This window comes from Cetorhinus maximus, chromosome 15 (assembly GCF_964194155.1).
Source record: "Cetorhinus maximus chromosome 15, sCetMax3.hap1.1, whole genome shotgun sequence".
Taxonomy (NCBI): Eukaryota; Metazoa; Chordata; class Chondrichthyes; order Lamniformes; family Cetorhinidae; genus Cetorhinus; species Cetorhinus maximus.
The window spans coordinates 19739841-19759205 of record NC_135893.1 but is presented as its reverse complement, the minus strand read 5'-3'; the positions used below and the strand labels follow the sequence as shown (position 1 = coordinate 19759205).

The following is a 19365-nucleotide window of genomic DNA, read 5'->3' as shown; positions in this document are numbered from 1 at the left end:
GTCCAGATAGATTGCACCAGTGGAAACTCGGAGAAGCTAGGGACTAATATACACATATAAACATTCAGTTGAAATGGAATATTGCTAGAGGACCGTGAACAGCAAATAATATTCTAACCTTCAAAACAAATGGAATGAATACAAGGAACTATATATCAGTCCGCCTAACTTCAGTGGTAGAAAATATACTGGAATCTTTTCTAAAAAATGAAGTAACAAAACATCTAGACTCAGAGAATCCCATAAATTATAGTTGGAGTGGATTTCTATCAGAAGGTTATGTTTATCTTATTTACTCATTGAAGGAGCAGCCTCAATGCAGTAAATGTGGTAGACAATGATACTAAGAAGCTCACATAAGATGTCACATAGAAACTCATGTCAGGGCATGTGGAATCAGGGGCCTGAAAGCAGAATGGATTTAAGGATGGCTACAGAACAGAAACAAAGGCTTGGTAGCAGATAAAGGAAGTTTCTCAAATTGGCAGAGTGTGGGAAGTAATGTCACATAGGATCTGTGCTGGGCTTACTGTTGTTTACCATATACATAAATGATTTGGACTTGAGAATAGGAGGTATATTGTCAAAATTTATAGATTATACCAAATTGGGGGAGCTATGACTCATGCTTAGGAAGGCTGAACCAAAATGCAGATAGATGTAAACAGGCTTGCAAAGTGGGTGAATAAATGGCAAATGCAATTCAATTATAACAAAGTGTGAGAATGTTCATTTTATTAGGAGGAATAAGAAAGCTTCTTATCCTATAGAAGGTAAGAAACTAAATGGAGTGGTGGAGCAAAGATGTGGGAATACAAATCACACAAATTAATGACACCATAAAGAATGCAAACAAAATACTTATGTTCATTTTTGGAAGAACGGAATACAAAAGCAGGGAAGTAATGTTTAGATTGTATAAACTTGGTATGACTCCACTTGGAATATTGACTGCAGTTCTGGACTCCATATGACTCCATTGAAGCACTGCAGAAAGCGTCTAAAAGATTTACAAAGATATTACCAGAATTAAGGGAATGCAACGGTCGGGAAAGACTGAATGAGCTGGATATATCTTAGCTGGAGAAAAGAAAACTAAGGGGAGACCTGACAGAAGTCTTCAAAATTATGAAGGTGTTTGGTAGAGCTTTGGGAAAAGAGCAGGGTCATGGTACTAAATGGATCGATTTTTCAAAGAGCTGGCATAGGCATGAAAGGCTGAATGGTCTCCTTCTGCACCCACTTCTATGTAATTCTGTATGTGATGTTACCACTAATTTGCCTATATCTCAATTCGTTGTCATGTTCACTCACAATGTCCCTTTCCTTCTGTGACATTTACTATCTCACTCTTTCTGTCATCCTCTGTTACTCTTTCACTGTGTCCATCACTTTCTCTGTTAGTCATACACTGTTATTCACTTTCTATATTTCTGCCACCTCTCCGCACTTTCTTTCTCTGTCACTGTCTCACATTCTCAATTTGTCTCTCTTCTTTTCTTGCTCACTCACTCTGACCATGCTACTTTCTCTGATGCTGTCACTCTCTCACTTGTTCACACTCTCTGCCTCTACTCCCCTCACTCTCACCTACTCTTGTCTCTACTCCCTCTGACTCATTCACTTACCCCTCACTCTCATGACTCCATTTCTACTCCCTGTCTTTCACTCTTACACAGTGTTTCTCTACCCCTTTCTCTCACTCATTTACACATGCTGTCTGTTTCAATCAGATTATTCTAACTGTTCAAATTCTTTACTTTTAAGATGCAGCTAAACTATTTGGGGAACTACATTCCGAAGGTTTGGACCTTTGAAACTGGCTGCACAGAATGTGAAAAAGACACAATAAGTTTGGCAGAAAAGAAGGTAAGGGATTCTGGTCCCTTTTCTTTGTTTGTTGCACAGATGCAGCTGCGTGAGCTGGGACAGGAAGTGTTTCCTCCTCTCCACAGTGTCAGAACCAGCCACTCCTGGGCCTGAACCTGATAGTATCGACATTCATAGGCCCTGGGCCTTATAATATTGATGCTGCAAGGCCCAGTGGCCTGGAGTAGATATATTTCTGAGGTCTCCCCACATACACCAGCTCTGAGATATATCTGGCAATGAATTGTACACTCTCAGGATCTGCGTCCCGATTTGTTGATAATTGTGCAAACTGGTGGATTATTTTATTATTTATTTGTTTATTTTTCTCCTGTTTAGGACAGCGAGTTTCTCACCGTCCTCATTGGGATCTTTATTGAGCAGCTGACGCCCTTTGTAGAGGATTTCTTTGAGCGTCTAATGAATTTGAATTTCCCAAAGAAGCAACTCCGAATCTTCATCCACAACACAGTGAGTGCTGGGGAAGAAGCTATTGTCAGCCCTGCTATCTCATATTCTGAATATTTATTCTGTTTTTTGGGTCCTTGCCTTGCTGAAAAGTGGAGAAAATTCTAAATCTCCCTTTTCTTTACTCAATTATTTCTGTAACATTCTGTAATGGTTCCCTGTATCAGACAGTACTAGTGATGGAGGAGATTCAACACAGAGGGTGGAGTGTGACTCTTTGATTTGAATTTGTTGCATTATACTTAGACATTCCCTCTCTTTCTGTGTTAACAGCAAACACACCATGAGCAGCATGTGTGGAAGTTCATAGAACAACATGGGGACCAGTATCAGAGTGTGAAAGTAGTTGGACCCGATGAAGAGATTGCCAATGCAGATGCTCGTAATATGGGGATGTGAGTAACTGAGGGTGGAAATTAGAATGGAGCCTCATGTCATCCACTAACGTGACACAATGTCTGCTGTTACTCAGTGGATAGCACTCTTCCCTCTGAGTCAAAAGGTTGGGGATTCAAGCTCCATTCCAGAGACTTGATCCAATAATCCAGATTGACACTTTCATGTGTACTGAGGGAGTGCTGCACTTTCAGGGGTACCTGGTTTCAGATGAGATGTTAATCTCATCAGAGGCCCTATCTACCCTCTCATGTGAGCATAAAAGATCTTACAGCACTACTTTGAAGTACAGTGAATTTTTCCCGGTGTACTGTACCAATATTTATCCCTCACTTAATGCCATTGAAGCAGATTAGCTGGCCATTATCTGATCGCTGTTTGTGCAACCACGTGTGCAAATTGGCTGCAGTGTTTTCTACATTACAAACGTGACTATAATGGAAAAGGTACTTAATTGGCTGTATGTGTTCAATCTGACCTCTTGTGCATCCCACACACCCTTTGCTCTACCATTGATGTCCATCCCTTCAGCTGTCAAGGCCCTAAGCTTGAATTTCCTCCCTACACCTCTCTGTCTCCCTATTTCCCTCTCCTCCTTTAAGATGCTCCTTAAAAGCAACTTATTTTACTAAACTTTTGGCACCTGTCCTAATATCTTGTCCTTTGGTGCGCTGTCAAATTTAATCTGATTTTGCTCCTATGGAATGTTTTACTACATTAAAAGCACTATATAAATGCAAATCCTTGTTAATAGTGCAGCTGATTTTGTGAATTGGAATTGCTGTTTGCCAAGCCTGCAATATGATTCTGTATGCTTGTCTGACCTCAGTGACCTGTGCCGGCAAGATGTGACATGTGATTATTACTTCAGTGTTGATATTGAAGTCGTGCTGCAGAATCGTGACATCCTGAAACTCCTCATAGAACAGAACAGGTCAGAACAAGCTCTTCGCACCCAGCTCCTTAACTGTTGCTTTCCAGTTGATTTCTGTTAGAAAGGATGGGCGAGAGACATGTGTTAAACTACATAAAACAAGAACATTAGGTGGACTAACTGAGTAATCTGGTTCCAGTTCTGCCCATAGAAGCAACTAAAAACAGCCTTGTGTGAAAGCATCAAGAGTCCAGTTTATCATGTTCGAAGCAGGAAACCCATATCAAAACAAACTGTCAGCTGGTGGGTTTTTGGTCCCTTGTATACAATCTTATCTACAGGAGCAAATTCATCAACTCGACCAGGTGTCACGAATGAAGGGAATTTCCCTTATCTCAATATTTATTTATTTGAGGGTAATGTTTCCTCTGGATTGCTATGCCATGTACCTCCTGCATCTATGAGATCTGCTCTGTTCTAAGACTGCCCCTCCCCTTCCCCACTGCCACTGCTGAATGGAAAGGCATTAAACAACTCTGTGATATCTCTCAGGATACCAACTGAAGCCTATAAGCCCCATGCATGCAGTGAATTGTTAGTGTGCCACACGGTAACAATGACCCTTTCCTCAAGTTACAGCCAGAAAGATGAATGGGATGCATCCTGTACTTCCCTATTAACAGAAAAGCTCCAAACTGGAAACCATGTATTGCAGGCAAAAATATAAATTACATTTATTATTGAATAATAACAGACAGAAGTAAAATAAACCTGCAGAATAAGAACAATATTGTAATATTCAACAATGTGTTAAACCATTTTCTGGAAACAAGCTACCAAAGCAGTTTAAATTCTCAGAGCAATTTTTTGATTCCTGAAAGGGATGCTTTCGATACAAACCTTTGCCTCCTCAGCATTCTTCTTCAGCAAAGTTATGTGGAAATATAGTCAGAACAGGTGAGTTAAAAATAAGGTGAAAGGCTTCAGTAAATTCAGGTAAAAAAAAAATCCAAAAAGCTATTGGAATGTTATCCTTTATTACGAAAGGACTAGAATATAAAAGGAAGGACATTTGTCTATAACTGTACACATCCCTGGTTAGACCACATCTGTAGTACTTTATGCAATTCTGGACACTGCATCTTGAAAATGATATGTTGGCCTTGGAAAGAGTACAGCACAGATTCACCGGAATTTAACCGGAGCACTAAATGTTAAATTATGAGGAGAGATTACATATACTGGGTTTGTATTCCCAGGAGTGTACATGGGTAGATGATTGAGGTTTCTGGATTTTGATAGGAATTGATACGGTAAATGGAGAGAAACTTTTTCTGCTGGTGGGGAGTCTAGGAAAAGGAGACATAATTTTAAAGTCAGAGCCAGGCTAGGAGATAAGTTAGGAATCACATCTTTAAAGGGCGGTGCAAGTATGGAACTCTCTCTCAGTAGATGCTCGCTCAATTAATATTTTTAAGCTTTAAATTGATAGATATTTGCTAGACAAAGTTATTAGGAAAATGGAGCTAAGGTGGATAGATGGAGTTAGGATACTGAGTAGCTGTGGTCTCATTGAATGGTGTAATAGGCTTGAGGGGCTGAATGGCCTCTGCCTGTCTCCATGTTCCTAAATATACCTGGTCCAGGCAGCTTCACACACCTCAGAATAGGCTGATCTGAAGTAACCCAAACACTTGTGAACAACCTTGGTGATCGATATTAACTATTTCTATCCTCCACATGGATGGGAGGTGATGAGAAGTGCCCTTATAGAGGACTATAATACTAATGGATTACTGGGAAGTGCCCTTATAGAAGCTTATAAAATACTCGTGGATAATCTTGACATTGTGTCAAGTTGAATCAGGACTGGGATTGGTGTTTGAGGCTTTAACCTGGGCTACAGAAAAACAGAATAAAAAGAATAAGAATTTATGTAGCAACAGCACATTTGGTTTAAGAGTAGAATTGGAATTGGGGGTGTCACGTTCCTTCAGATATGGAAGGATATTTATAGTAATCACTGAAGAATTGCGAAGGTTGTTTCATGTGCAGAAATGGCCCTAACTGTATGATTGATGGTCATTAATGATCTTTGTCTTTGTAGATCGATACTGGCACCTCTGATCAGTCGCCACAAGAAGCTGTGGTCTAACTTCTGGGGGGCACTCAGTGTTGATGGATATTACGCCCGGTCAGAGGATTACGTGGATATTGTTCAGCGACGAAGAATGTGAATATTAACCTTTCAAACCTTTTGCGCTCAGAACTTTACATTCTCACACATTATGACATTGTCAATCAACCGCTGAATAGACAAAAGTACCTCAATACAATGAAAAGCCCTGTGCCTCCTCTCCCTACATGTCTTTGTGATAGTGACACTATTTACTTTGTGTAATTTTGTTTTTGGGTAGCATTTTGATCTCATTGAGTTGAAGGATGTTGAGGACTAGAATCACATCGTGCCACACAGACTCTTGACACAGGGTACTGTCTGGGTAACATGCCTTTATCAAACTGACTTCAGTCATAGAAAATTTCCAGCTTCAGTCTTCTTTGGGGCTTATTGCGAATAAGATTGTCATTTTGCTGCCAATTACTTGTAGATCTGTGGGCAACCCGTGCTGTAAATCCATATCAAACTCACTCCTCATTAGACGCTTACTGCTGGATTTAGATCCACTCCAGATTCATGCCTATTGGACCAGTCTAGCTGGATTTATATCCACTCCAGACTTGCTCCCCTTGGATCATTACAGCTGGATTGAATCTACTCCAGATTCACTCGTCATTGGACCATTACAACTGGATTTAGATCCACACCCAACTCACTCTCATTGAACCATTAAGGCTGATGGAGTAAGATTTTCTTCCCATGATTCTGGGTTAGATTTAAATCAATGTCCCAGAGGTGAATGGAGACCTTTGGACTTGGCCATGTCTTCATTGTCACTGGGTCAAAATTCTGAAATTCCTTCCCTTACAGCGCTGTGGGCGTACCTACACCACACAGACTGTAGTGGTTCACATAGGCGGCTCACCACCAACTTCTTAAGGGTAATTAGGAATGGGAAGTGAATGCTGGCCTTGTCAATGTTGCCCATGTCCCATGAATTAACTTCTTTTTTAAAAAAAGGACTGGCCCTACGGATGGTGGTTTCACTGTTACTTGGCACAATGGAGCAGTTTCCCAGTGGGACAATATTGATACCGCTTGCAGCACGACCATCGTTCAAAGAAGCTCCAGGCAGGCCGGAGGGCACCACATAGTAGCTGATGTTGTGACTTAACACTCATGTACCTTTCAGAAAGGGCAGTGAACTGTGGAATGTGCCAACATTTTAAATTGTTTTCTGAGACTAATGTGCTCTATTTCTGTGCAGTGGTCTCTGGAATGTTCCATACATCTCCAGTGTGTACCTGATCCAAGGCACTTTGCTGCAATCAGTCCTGACTGAGAAAGATCTCTACCATGCTAGCAACCTGGACCCGGACATGGCTTTCTGTCACAATATCAGGGAACAGGTGAGAGCACTGCTTCTCCTGGGATTGAGCGATTTTCCAGAGCATCTCCGTTGGAGAGATGGAGAGATTCTGGGTGGGAAGTGCTGATGGATCCTGTCTACTTGACAGGGATTAGAAGTTCTGGTCTCCCTGAGTGTCAGGATTAATCTGTGCTTTGTCTCTGCAGGAAGTCTTCATGTACATCACCAACAGGCATGAGTTTGGACGCATTCTCTCCGTGGCAAACTGTCATACTGATCACTTGCATAACGACCTGTGGCAGATCTCTGAAAACCCACAGGTACATTAATGATAGAGGGATGAGGGGTAGTCGGTGGGAGTAAGACCTCTAACCCTGAAACAGGGCAATGGGAATGAATTTGTTGTGTGTAATACACCATGATGTATGGGACTGAACCCAACAGACTAAGGTTATTCCAGGGTTCTAGTCTGGTTCAGTATTGAGCGAAGCAGGACACTGATGTGTGGAATGATCCTTGGTGTGACTCATGGCCTCTTGAAGTGCAGGGGTAAGGAGGAAGAAGCAGTATATTCCAGTTTATTGTTCAAATAATTGTGCCACAATTACTGCAATGTTTTAGGTCTTTCCTTTTAAAAATACCAATTGAAATCTTAACAAAAAGTAATATTCTGATGCAAAAATCAGGATAATCTCAGTTATTTTATTGATCTCTGACTAATTGTTCAGGACAATGTTGAGAGTCCCAGAGGTCCCAGTTACTCATTTTGATACATGGAGTAAAGGCAGTGAAACATCTGAGGAAGGTGCAGTGCCACAGGTAGGAATGGTATCCTGTTCATTCTCCTTTATAATGTGTTACAGGATTGGGAGGACAAGTACATTCATGAGAACTATAGCTCAATTATCGAAAACAAGATACTTTTAGAGGTAAGGACCTTCTGTGTGAGTGAGTGCATGGGCTACTGCAGAACCAACAGAAGGACTATGAGCTCTTGCTGATCCAGCCTGTGATGGAAGCTGATCATTGATATTACTGTAATACTACAAGTGCTGTCGAGCTATAAAATTCCATATTGTCTTGAGTTGCTATGTATGGTCACATGACAGATTTGAAATAATCCAGCTGTATGAACACTGATCAACATGGTCCAGCAGGCAATAATGCAGGAGACGGCTGTTCAACAGGTAAACAGACTGATTGACAGGTAACCAGCTGCATGGTGCAGATTCCAGACCATATATTTGCATTATGTTGGTGTTGTTTTACAGCCTTGTCCAGACGTTTACTGGTTCCCTATTTTCACTGAACGAGCCTGTGATGAGATTGTTGAGGAGATGGAACATTTTGGACAATGGTCAACTGGAGGCAATCGGGTAAGTGCGTCTGGAATCAAAGGTCAGGTGTTACTACTGTGTATCCAAGCGCAGTTCCTAAATATTCTAAACATTTTCTCCATCTCTGTCCCAGGACATACGTATTCAGGGTGGATATGAAAATGTGCCAACAATCGACATTCACATGAATCAGATTGGATATGAGAGAGAATGGCAGAGGTTTTTAAGAGAATTCATTGCACCTTTAACAGAAAAGATCTACCCAGGCTACTACACCAAGGTCAGTCCTAATGTCCAGTTCTGCATGCTTCAGTCCACTCTGTGATTGAGTAATTGTTTCTTCCTACAATACTGGGATTACATGACCACCAGCGTTAATATCTACTCAAATCCAGTGATAGTGGGAACATGGGGCCCTTTTTAATCACACCCGCAGACTGGCAGTGTTACAGGCATATCAATCAATAGGTTGAGCTGGAGTCTGTGGTTCTCTGCCATTAAGGTCAGGGATATCCAAGAGGCCAGAATTGGAGAAGCACAGAAATCTCAGAAGAGATTAGAGAGACAGAGATGGATGAGGAAATGGACGGATCTGAAAATGAGGATGAGAATTTTAAAATTGATGTGTTGCTTAAACAGAAGTCAATCTAGATCAGCGAGCACAGAGGTGATGGGTGAATGGGGCTTGATCCTAGTTGGGACATAGACAGCAGAGTTTTGGATGAGCTCAAGTTTATGGAGGGTGGAAGGTGGAAGGCCAGTCAGAAGAATGTTGGAATAGTCAAGTTTAGAGGTGACAAAGGCATGGATGAGGGTTTCAGTAGCAGATGAGCTGAAGGAGGAGTGGACTAGCGATGTTATGGATGGTGGGCAATCTTGGTGATGGAGTGGAGCTGGGGTCAGAAATTTAGCTCAGGGCCAGATAGGACACTAGGGTTGCAAATAGTTTGGTTCAGCCTCAAATGGTAGCTCTTGGGGTTGGGGGGATGTGGAGTCAGTTAGGGTACGGAGTTTGTAGTTGTTGAAGATGATGACTTTGGTCTTCCCAATGTTTAGTTGCAGAGAACTTCTGCCCATCTAGTACAATATGTTGGACAAGCCCAATGTGTAAAATCAGAGACACTGGAGAGGTTGGGAGAGGTGGGGGTGAGGTAGAGCTGAGAGTCAACGGCATGCATGTGAGAACTGATATGCTTTCGGTTGAAATCTCCAATGAGCAGCATGTGGTTGAGAATTAAGACTGGACCAAGGATAGATAAATCAATTTTTGCGAAGCTGATTGCCAGATGACACCGACATGCAGGTGACGTGGTTTCAGTAATTGCACTTCAGGGGCTTCCCCTTTAAACATGGTGAATGTAACTTTGAATAAATGAATTACAGGGAGTTTATTCTTACACAGACCAGAGTGTAACTTCCTGTCGATTATTCCTGAGGATTTAGTGACTGAAAGAATGAATTGGAGTAAAAAAGACTAAAATGTGATGAAACTATTTAAAACAGTTCCTAACCTCTTCCTTAATGATGATTGTTTAAATAATGTAACTAATGGAGCTGCACAGATTGAAAATGTTTCAGTTCAACAGTCACCACATTAAGTGGTGAGTACACAGACTTGGACATTGATGTCTGAGGTCAGAGACCCAAGTTTTAAAACCTGAGGTTCGAGCATGAAGTAAAACTTATCGCAGCACATGTACTACGTGGTCTACAGCAGGTATACATTCCTTTCAGGCAGAAACACCCAATGGGAAAGGTGAATCAACCCTGGCTAACAAAAGAAGTTAAGGATTGCTTTAGATCAAAGGGATTGGCTAATAGGGATGCCAGGAAAAGTGGTAAACCTGAGGATTGGGAGCACTTTAGAAGCCAGCAAAAGATTACCAAGAAACTGATAAAGAAAGGGAAAAGAGAATATGAATGCAAACTAGTGAGAAACATAAAGGGAGACTGTAAAAGTTTCTTTAGGTATGTGAAAAGAAAAAGATTATCTAGGACAAATGTGGGTCCATTAGAGGTGGAGACAGGAGAATTTATAGTGGCAACGGGGAAATGGCGGAGGAACTAAACAAATACTTTGTGTCTGTCTTCACGGAAGAAGGTACAGAAAATCTCCCAGAAATACTAGGTGACCAAGGGACTTGTGAAACTGAGGCACTGAAAGAAATTAATATTAGTAAAGAGGTGGTACTTGAAAATTTAACTGGATTGAGGTTGCTAAATCTCCTTGACCAGATGAGCTTCATCCCAGAGTGTTGAAGGAGGTGGCTTTGGAGATAGTGGATGCATTGGTGGTTACCTTTCAAAATTCTATAGATTCTGGAGAGGTCCCTGCAGACTGGAAAGTAGCAAATGTAACCCCACTATTTAAGAAGAGAGGGAGAAAGAGAATGGGGAACTACAGACCTATTAGTTTGTAGTAGGGAAAATATTAGAATCTATTATAAAGGATGTGATAGCTGGACACTTAGAAAGTAATGGTAAAATTGGGCAGAGTCAACATGGATTTATGAAAGGGAACTCATGTTTGACAAATCTGTTGGAGTTTTTTAGGATGTTACTTGTAGCATGGATAAAGGAGAGCCAGTGATGTGGTGTATTTGGATTTTCAGAATGCTTTTGATAAGGTCCCTCACAGAGGGTTAGTAAACAAAAGTAGAGCACATGGGATTGGGGGTAATATACTAGCATGGATTGAGAATTGGTTAATAGATAGAAAGCAGAGAGTAAGAATAAACAGGCCATTCTCAGGATGGCAGGCTGTTACTAGTGGGGTACCACAAGGATCAGCGCATGATCCACAGCTGTTCACAATCTATATAAATGATTTGGATATGTGGACCAATTGTAATATTTCCAAATTTGCTGATGACACACAAAACTAGGTGGGAGTGTAAGTTGTGAGGAGGATGCAAGGAGGCTTCAAATGGACTTGGACAGGCTAAGTGAATGGGCAAGAACATGGCAGATAGAATATGTGAATAGGTGTGAAGTTATCCACTTTAATAGAAAAAACTGAAAGGCAGAACATTTCTTAAATGGTGAGAAATTGGGAAGTGTGGGTGTCCAAAGGGACCTGGGTGTCCTTGTTCATGAGTCACTAAAGGCTAGCATGCAGGTGCAACAATCAATACGAAAGGCAAATAGTATGTTGGCCTTCACTGCAAAGGGTTTTGCGTAGAGAAGTAAAGATGTCTTGCTGCAATTGTATAGAGCCTTGGTGAGACCACACCTGGAGTATTGTGTATAGTTTTGGTCTCCTTATCTAAGAAAGGATATGTTTGCCATAGAGAGAGTGTGATAGAGGTTCACCAGACTAATCCCTGGGATGGTGGGATTGTTTTATGAGGAGAGATTGAGGAAACTGGGCCTGTATTCTCTAGAGTTTCGAAGAATGAGAGGTGATCTCATTGAAACTTACAAAATTCTTACAGAGTGTGACAGTGTGGATGTTGATAGGATGTTTCTCCTGGCTGATGAATCTGGAACCAGGGGACATAATCTCAGAATAAGGGGTAGGCCATTTAAGACTGAAATGAGGAGGAATTTCTTCACTCAGAGGGTGAGAATTTTTAGAATTCTCTACTCTAGATGGCTGTGGAGACTCAGTCATTGATCACGTTCAAGACAGAAATCGATAGATTTCTGGAGAATAATGGCAACAATGGATACGGAGATAGCACAGGAAAGTGGCATTGAGGTAGATGATCAGCCATGATCTAATTGAATGGTGGAGCAGGCTCGATGGGCTGAATGGCCAGCTCCTGTTCCTAATTTCCACATCTTTCCAGGATCGAAGTTGCCAATGCTGGTCAGACATATTCCTGGAGGTTTCATCATGCTGACTCCCTGACTCCAACTGCCTCAAGGTCAAATAGCCTTTTGCCATGTCCAGTATTTTTATAACTTATGAAAAAAAAAATTCAGAGATATTTGGGGAAAAAATACACTTTTTTTTTAATGTCCCTGTGATTTTTCTCCCAGCTTTTCTCAAGGCAGATCAGGGGATTATTCTTCAGGGCTATCCAGTCATCCAGATAGTAACTGGGAATCCACCCTTACCCATACCCATGCCCATGGTCCATCCCGCCCACCCCCTCCCCCCACCCCCCCCACCCCACCCCCCGCACCCACTCTGTGTGTGTGTGTGAAGCATCTGAGGTCAGGCTCAAACTCTGCTTTGATGCTACTACCATTGAACAACCTGATAACATTCTCTATAGTTGGATCAAGTGTGACATTTGGCCCCTTGGAAGTGGTAGCAGAGGTGGCAGTATCTGTGGAACTGAGCACAAAAGATGGGGGGAGAAAGAAACTGTAAAAGTAACAGAGAAAAAAAACTATTTTCCAAACCATTCCATTTCCACATTAATAAATACATTACATTAATAAACTAGTGATTCAGGACACAAACCAATAGGGATTAAAATGAGCATCTAAAGGACTCTTAAAAACCTGTAATAAAATGATTATAAACTGTAACAATTGAAGACTGTTAACACCATGGTTACTAATGCTGGTTTTGTTTCTTCCATGTTAAACTTCTGCCTCCCAGGCGTACTCGTTTCTGAACTTTGTAGTGAGATACAAGCCTGAGGAGCAGCCCTCGCTCGAACCCCACCATGATGCCTCAACCTTCACTATTAACGTAGCTCTAAACAGGGCAGGAGTTGATTATGAGGTAAAACTGATTCAGTCTTGCTGGAGTACAGCAGGAGGATTTGCCTGTGATGAAGGAGGTGCCTGAAGCCTGGATATATGCAGAAAAAGTACAAGGCCTAGGTTGTCATGTGACATGGAGGTAGCTTGAGGTCTAGGTGAAGTCAATGCCTGGGGATACAGGACTTTGTAAGCTGGGGTTTGGCACTCACTACTCAGGGTCTGCTTTGTAATGGATGCTGCATGATATTGCTTCACACCCCTCTTCTTTCTTGCAGGCTCTCTTTGACCTGGCCTTTGTAGTTAGGTATAAACCTGATGAACAGCCATCTTTAATGCCACATCATGATGCTTCTACTTTTACTGTAAACATTGCACTGAACAAGGTTGGAGTTGACTATCAGGTAAGTTGCGTATCTGTTGCTTGGGGACAGGCCTGTCTGGCTCACTCTGTACTGAAGCACAGAGTGGGTTTCATGGGCTGTTCCACCAACGCATGGCTCTGATATTTACACTGACGTTTACTGAGTGGTCCCCCCACAAAGTCCTCAGAGTTTGGTAAATCAATTCTTCCTCTTTGTTTTGGTCTTGCATGTTTCTAAAGGTATGTTTGAGCTGTGGAATGTTTCAGACTCTGGGTGCATGGTCATTTTAATAATTAACAGTCAGTCCAGACTGAGGTTGGATAGTTCAACTAATGGTGGCCTTTAATATTATTAGGAAGGTAAGGATGTGTCAAGACTCAGCTATGGGATTTCTTCCAATAATTTGTTAGTTTCACTATGTTGTTGATTACAGGATATTGCTGGATTTTCACAGTTGGATTTTTATATTTACAATATTACTATATTTACATCTTAAATTATGAAATCTTATTGAAAATAAGGCTTGTGAGATTCTCACACACTCTGGGAGGACAGTTTGAATCCGAACTCCTGCTACCAGTTTTGATTTTTGGTGTCAAATTAAGCTGATCCCAGGATGTTCCCCTGTGCTGTGCACAAGCAGTGTTACTGGTCCCAATGTCTGCAACTTATTTGCCTGCAATGTTTGATTTAGTTGTGAGATTTCCCAATTAGTCTCAAAACAAAAAACTCTTTGTCCTAACTCTGCACTTTTCACTCACTCCTGTGGTTTCCTCATTCACCATTCACAGTGAGGGTCCAGATGGACTGAAGTCAGGCCTCCCAAGACAACATGGTTCCTGCCAAGAAGAGCTGGATCCTAAGCAATAAAGCAAATTACATACTTATTCCTGATTTTCATTCTAACATTTATTGTTGCTGTTTAATTCTGGATTATTAAGGATCCAACTTATGCTTTTCAGATAAGATCGCAAAGCACCTCACCCTGTTTCTATGTCTGTGTCAGCCTGTCTCTGTGTCTGGGGCTGTCTGTCAGTCAGTGTCTGTCTGCCAGTCTGTGTCTCTGTCTGGACTTGGCTATCTGTTTATCCCACCACCCTCACTGAAGGAGTTATTGTGGATAGATATTAGGAGCAGCACCCCCGCAACCCCCCCACCCAACCCCGCAAACCAGGAAATGAAGATTGAGACAGAGGATCCAAAAATTTGTAAGAGCAAAACACCTGAGTTTCACTTTACAATTTGCAAACCAGAAATACAAGGAATTTGGAGATTTAGGATAGCTCTACCAGTTTAAAGCAGATCAGGTGTTATATTTATCAGGAGTTTTCTCAATGAAAGTGACTTCTCAAGGAAAATTATTAATTTATGGCTTTCAATGGTTCCAATGTCTCAGGTGTGAAGAGAAGGGAATAATTTGAGTTTATCAATTGAGGGTTGTTGTGTTAGGGGTGGTTACAGAGTAGGATCCACACTCTTTGAGTCTGTTTGACCCCACCACAGTTTGTCTTCACCACAGGTGGGTGGGAAATGGGGTCAATGGCCGCACATCAGACAGTCCTGGTACCAAGTGAACACTTGCTTTCATTGACATCAACTGATTCACCTTTAGTGACTCTCGGTGTACTATCTCTGGTGAGAGGCAGCATTATTGGAAACAATTCGATCCCTGCACCACGGCCTCAGTGCCCAGCTCCCAGGCCCCAACTCCCCACTCCCTGCTAAACCCCAACCACCCTGTGTCCTTCTGTCCTCTGTGCCTTGTGGAGAGGATGTAATATCAGAGCCATCTTTACAGTCAAATCTCTGTTCATGTTGGATGTTAAATATTACCTTCCCATCTTTTATTCTGTGAGTAAATATACATTTCCCCAGCCTCCTAAGATAGCTGAGATTTTATCTAGTCATTAGCCTAGGCACAATGACTGGAAAGGGTCCAGTTTTCATTCAGGTCTGTGTGGAGTTAACTGTTAGTGCTATGTGTGTATAACAGGACTGTGTGTGTGTCCCACCAATGACTGTGTTCCAACACTGACTATGTGTATAACAGTACTGTGTGTGTGTGTGTGTGTGTGTGTGTGTCCCAGCACTAAATATGTGTATAACAGGACTATGTGTGTATATACATGTGTGTGTGTGTGTGTGTCCCAGCACTGACTATGTGTACATCAGGACTGTGTGCGTGTGTGTGTGTCCCAGCATTGACTATGTGTATAACAGGACTATGTGTGTGTGTGTGTGTCCCAGCACTGACTGTATATAACAGGAGTAAACACTGGTAGATTTCTCACAATGTTTCTGTATCTTGTCTACAAACAGTGTGCTTTAAACAGAAGGGCTCTAAGTCGCATTGTGATTGGGTCATTGCACATTTAGCCTTTATTCTGACTTATCAGCCATCACTGTTATAATGAGGATTATTCTGTCTCTTGCAGGGAGGAGGCTGCAGGTTCATCAGGTATAACTGCTCCATCCAGGCTCCTCGGAAGGGCTGGGCCCTCATGCACCCGGGGCGACTGACCCATTACCACGAGGGTCTTCCAACCACCAGCGGCACGCGATACATTGCCGTCTCTTTTGTGGACCCTTAACTAAAGTGCTTATCATTTGAATGCATGCAGTGGAAGCTGTGACATACCGCGATCTGATCTTCCTCAGAATATTGCAGCAAGGCCCATGTTCCTGCTCTGTATATAATGGTTCATAGAATTCTTCAAGTGCTTAGTACAAAGAGATAGTTACACCAGGTGTGGTTGTCAGTTGTGAAGTCAGTGCGAGAATAACCAAATCCCAAACAAAATATATGTAACCTGTAGGTTCTAGAGATAAAGCACTGGCCCAACCCTTCATTAAACCAGACCATATGTAATCAACAGATTTTAGAGATACAAGGATACCCCACCCTATAATAACCAGACCACATGTAATCTGCAGATTCCAGAAATACAGGGCTACCCCTTCCATAATATTCAGACCCTTTGATGCTGGACGTACCTGTTTACCCATTCAATTTTAGTTTGAATTGGCTGAATGCAGTAATTTCAAGGGTAAATCAAACTCCAGCTCTGTCCAAGTCCCAGGTTTCAGTCCCAAATCTGCGCTGCCAACCCATCGTAGCCAGGGTGACAGAGAAGTTACAGCAATTGGCTATGTGCCCCGTGTCAAGGTAATCCCATTGGATTTGTACATTAATGGACTGTGGTTTTGGACAAGCTGAGTATATCTGTGATGGTTTAACTATTTGCCGACATTCTCACCTGTGGAGCAGAACTACCATGAAATGTCAATGTCCTTTGGAGAGGCGGTAAGGAAAAGATGGGAAAACAAACAATAAGGTTCAATATTGAGCTTTATAGGAAGAGATGGAATGAGGACCTGGATGCAAATCATACTCACCCTCTATTGACTGGTTGTAGGGATTTTAGAATTTGAACTAAGCCAGTAATCATGGAATTGAGGAAATACCTCTTCAAGGAGTGTGAGAATGCAGTAACACTGCTCCTTGGAACCACTGATGCATAGGGTCTAAAAGGGAGAGAGTCTCTTGGGAAATGAAGGTTAGAAGGGATGTGGAGAAAGGACAAGGAATTGGCTGAGTGGCTGCTCCTGTCTCTATGACCTCTGCTAGCTGTCCTCTCACTAGAAGCTTTTGGTATTCACCATTTGTAGAATAAACCTGCGAACTGTCGCTAGCATTAACGCAGTTTGGGAATATATTGAACATTTCACATATCCTGCCACACATTTCACTTTGTTTTTGCCAGAGGATCTCCAGCCAATGTAACATTAATTGCAGTTGGAGACTCACTAATTGTCACTGCTCCTTTTGGTGTTTTGTTCCCAACATTTCCCATCATAAAAGCCAATACTTTTTCTCAGAGAAGGTATTAAAGTGTCAAAAATAGAGTTAGACTCCACATGTACCAAAGAAATACAAACAGCATCTCTGCTGTGCTTACAATATTACAACTCCAATATTCATGCAATAAACCCATGGGGGAGAATTTTCTCTCCGTCGGGCAGGCCCGTTGGGAGCAGGCGTGGGCGAGCACAGAGCCAATTACCGCCCACGATCGGCTGCGCGCCACCATTTTACGTGGGCGGACCAATTAAGGCCTGCCCAGTGTGACACGCGCCCAGTAGCCTCAGCGCTACCTGTGCGGGCGGGGGGAGGAGGGAGAATCGGGGCCTGCGCTCTTTTGTGCGCAGAAATCTCCCTGTGGCAGATCCGTGCCTCAGGGAGATTAAGTGCAGTTGTAAAGTTGTAAGAAAAAAGAAAATTATTCAGACATGTCCCCTCATGTGACAGTGTCACATAAGCTGGGACATGTTTAAGAATTTTGATTAAAAATTTTATTTCATTAATAAATCCTTCATGAAACCTCATCTCACCTTGGATGAGGTTTCATGAAAAATGCGAAGGCCGCCTGGGCTCTTCGCCTTCCCACCAACCCTAAGGTTGGACGGGCAGCTTTCTCGATTGGGTTAATTGTTTGATTAATGGCCTTAACAGGCCTTTGACAGTTTGGCGGGTGCGCAGCCGACTCTGGAGCACGCCCACTGAATGGAAGATCAGAATGACACGCGGTGACGTCGGGATGCATGCCCGACGTCACCACCGTCATTTTACGCGTCGGCGTGTGGGGCCCGACCCCGCACGCCGAACAGAAGATTCTGCCCAGGGCCTGAGTGAATAGTATTAGCTTTGCTGGAACTGCAGTAAATGGGTGTTGGGAAGTGCTGGGAGAATCGTGGCCCTGCCAGAAAACTGATATGTTTAGGGGAGTAGGAGTGGATTCGGTGGGGAGATGGTGACAGGCCAAGGCTACTCTTGGAATTTGTAGGAACACTGTAAAGTCTCTGAGGGTCAGTAGTGCTAAAGACCCTTCCCAACTCCTATGGCCAGTTTTCAGTGCTGCTGTGTCTTAAAATTTATTTTTCATTACCTACTGTGTTTTAGTTAGCATTCACAAAGTATAGCGTCCCAGCCCAGATTTGGGATGTGGCTGACAAACGTAGGCACATTTTTTTGATAAGCCAGCTCTGATGGAAGGCAGGGCTGTGTGGCCACAACAGATAGCAGAAATTTGCACATTGGGCACTCAGCAGTTTATAGAGATCCCATAAAGCTTGGTCAGAGATAGAAGGTTCTCGATAGAAGACGTACGGAGGGAAAATGGATGTAAAGTAAGATTCGAGAGCATGTGGAGTCCCTTGTCCTTTGATTCATATAGTGTCAAAATAAAAAAAAGATTAAACATTTTTTGTGTTTTTTGTTGGTACCATGCTTTGTACAAGTCTTATCATTGGTTACTGTCAATTGTAGTGACCGACAGTGCAGAGTAACCCAACTTCAGTTCATGTGTTAGGGTCATCAATGGATTGTGCAGGCCTCAGCAATGTGGACTAGTGATGGGAAGGTCTCAAGTCAGGAAAGACTGCTGTATGATCAATGTGTAGGAGGAGCTGCTATATCACATTGTGCTGCTCAAGGAATTAATGCAGTTTGTGATCACTGGCTGTAGTTTGGAAAGGCATTTTTGAAAATGGGCAACTTGATTTATTTCATCGCAATTTAAAATTCAATGTTCAGCTGTTTGTTGAAAGATCCAGCAATGGTTTGCCTCCACCTTTCAATTGTCTCAACGTTCAGCTTTGAGCTCATCTAAGTCATTCTAACTGGGCAGTTCAGATAATTGACATCTTTCAAACTTGGACATTACTCAGGGAGCTTCACCTTCTCTGAAAATTATGTTTCCCAAGTCTTCAAGGGAGACAGCTTCATAGAACAATGCATCATGGAACGAACCAGATGATAAGCTATATTCCATTGAGAAATAAAAACTCCACAGGAAAAAAAAGATCCATCTGTGCTAAATAAAGAGGTTAAATTAAATTAAAAGAAGAGT

The 19365-nt window shown here is 42.2% G+C and overlaps 1 protein-coding gene across 3 annotated transcripts in view; it reads left to right on the top strand.

Moving 5' to 3' along the window:
• Nucleotides 1-18718, top strand: part of plod1a (procollagen-lysine, 2-oxoglutarate 5-dioxygenase 1a) — a 38001-nt gene extending 19283 nt beyond the window's left edge. The window contains exons 8-20 of one of the 3 annotated variants that reach the window (XM_078558028.1): nucleotides 1768-1869; nucleotides 2209-2340; nucleotides 2611-2732; nucleotides 3563-3667; nucleotides 5715-5840; nucleotides 6994-7135; nucleotides 7302-7415; nucleotides 7959-8024; nucleotides 8367-8471; nucleotides 8566-8712; nucleotides 12988-13113; nucleotides 13370-13495; nucleotides 15892-16202. In XM_078558028.1, coding sequence (XP_078414154.1) covers nucleotides 1768-1869; nucleotides 2209-2340; nucleotides 2611-2732; nucleotides 3563-3667; nucleotides 5715-5840; nucleotides 6994-7135; nucleotides 7302-7415; nucleotides 7959-8024; nucleotides 8367-8471; nucleotides 8566-8712; nucleotides 12988-13113; nucleotides 13370-13495; nucleotides 15892-16047 — 1569 coding nt within the window. In that variant the 3' untranslated portion in view covers nucleotides 16048-16202. Of the gene's footprint in view, nucleotides 1-1767; nucleotides 1870-2208; nucleotides 2341-2610; nucleotides 2733-3562; nucleotides 3668-5714; nucleotides 5841-6993; nucleotides 7136-7301; nucleotides 7416-7958; nucleotides 8025-8366; nucleotides 8472-8565; nucleotides 8713-12987; nucleotides 13114-13369; nucleotides 13496-15891 lie in introns of all 3 variants that reach the window. The other 2 variants (XM_078558030.1, XM_078558029.1) reach the window with 2 other exon arrangements.
• The last annotated feature ends 647 nt before the right edge of the window (nucleotides 18719-19365 follow it).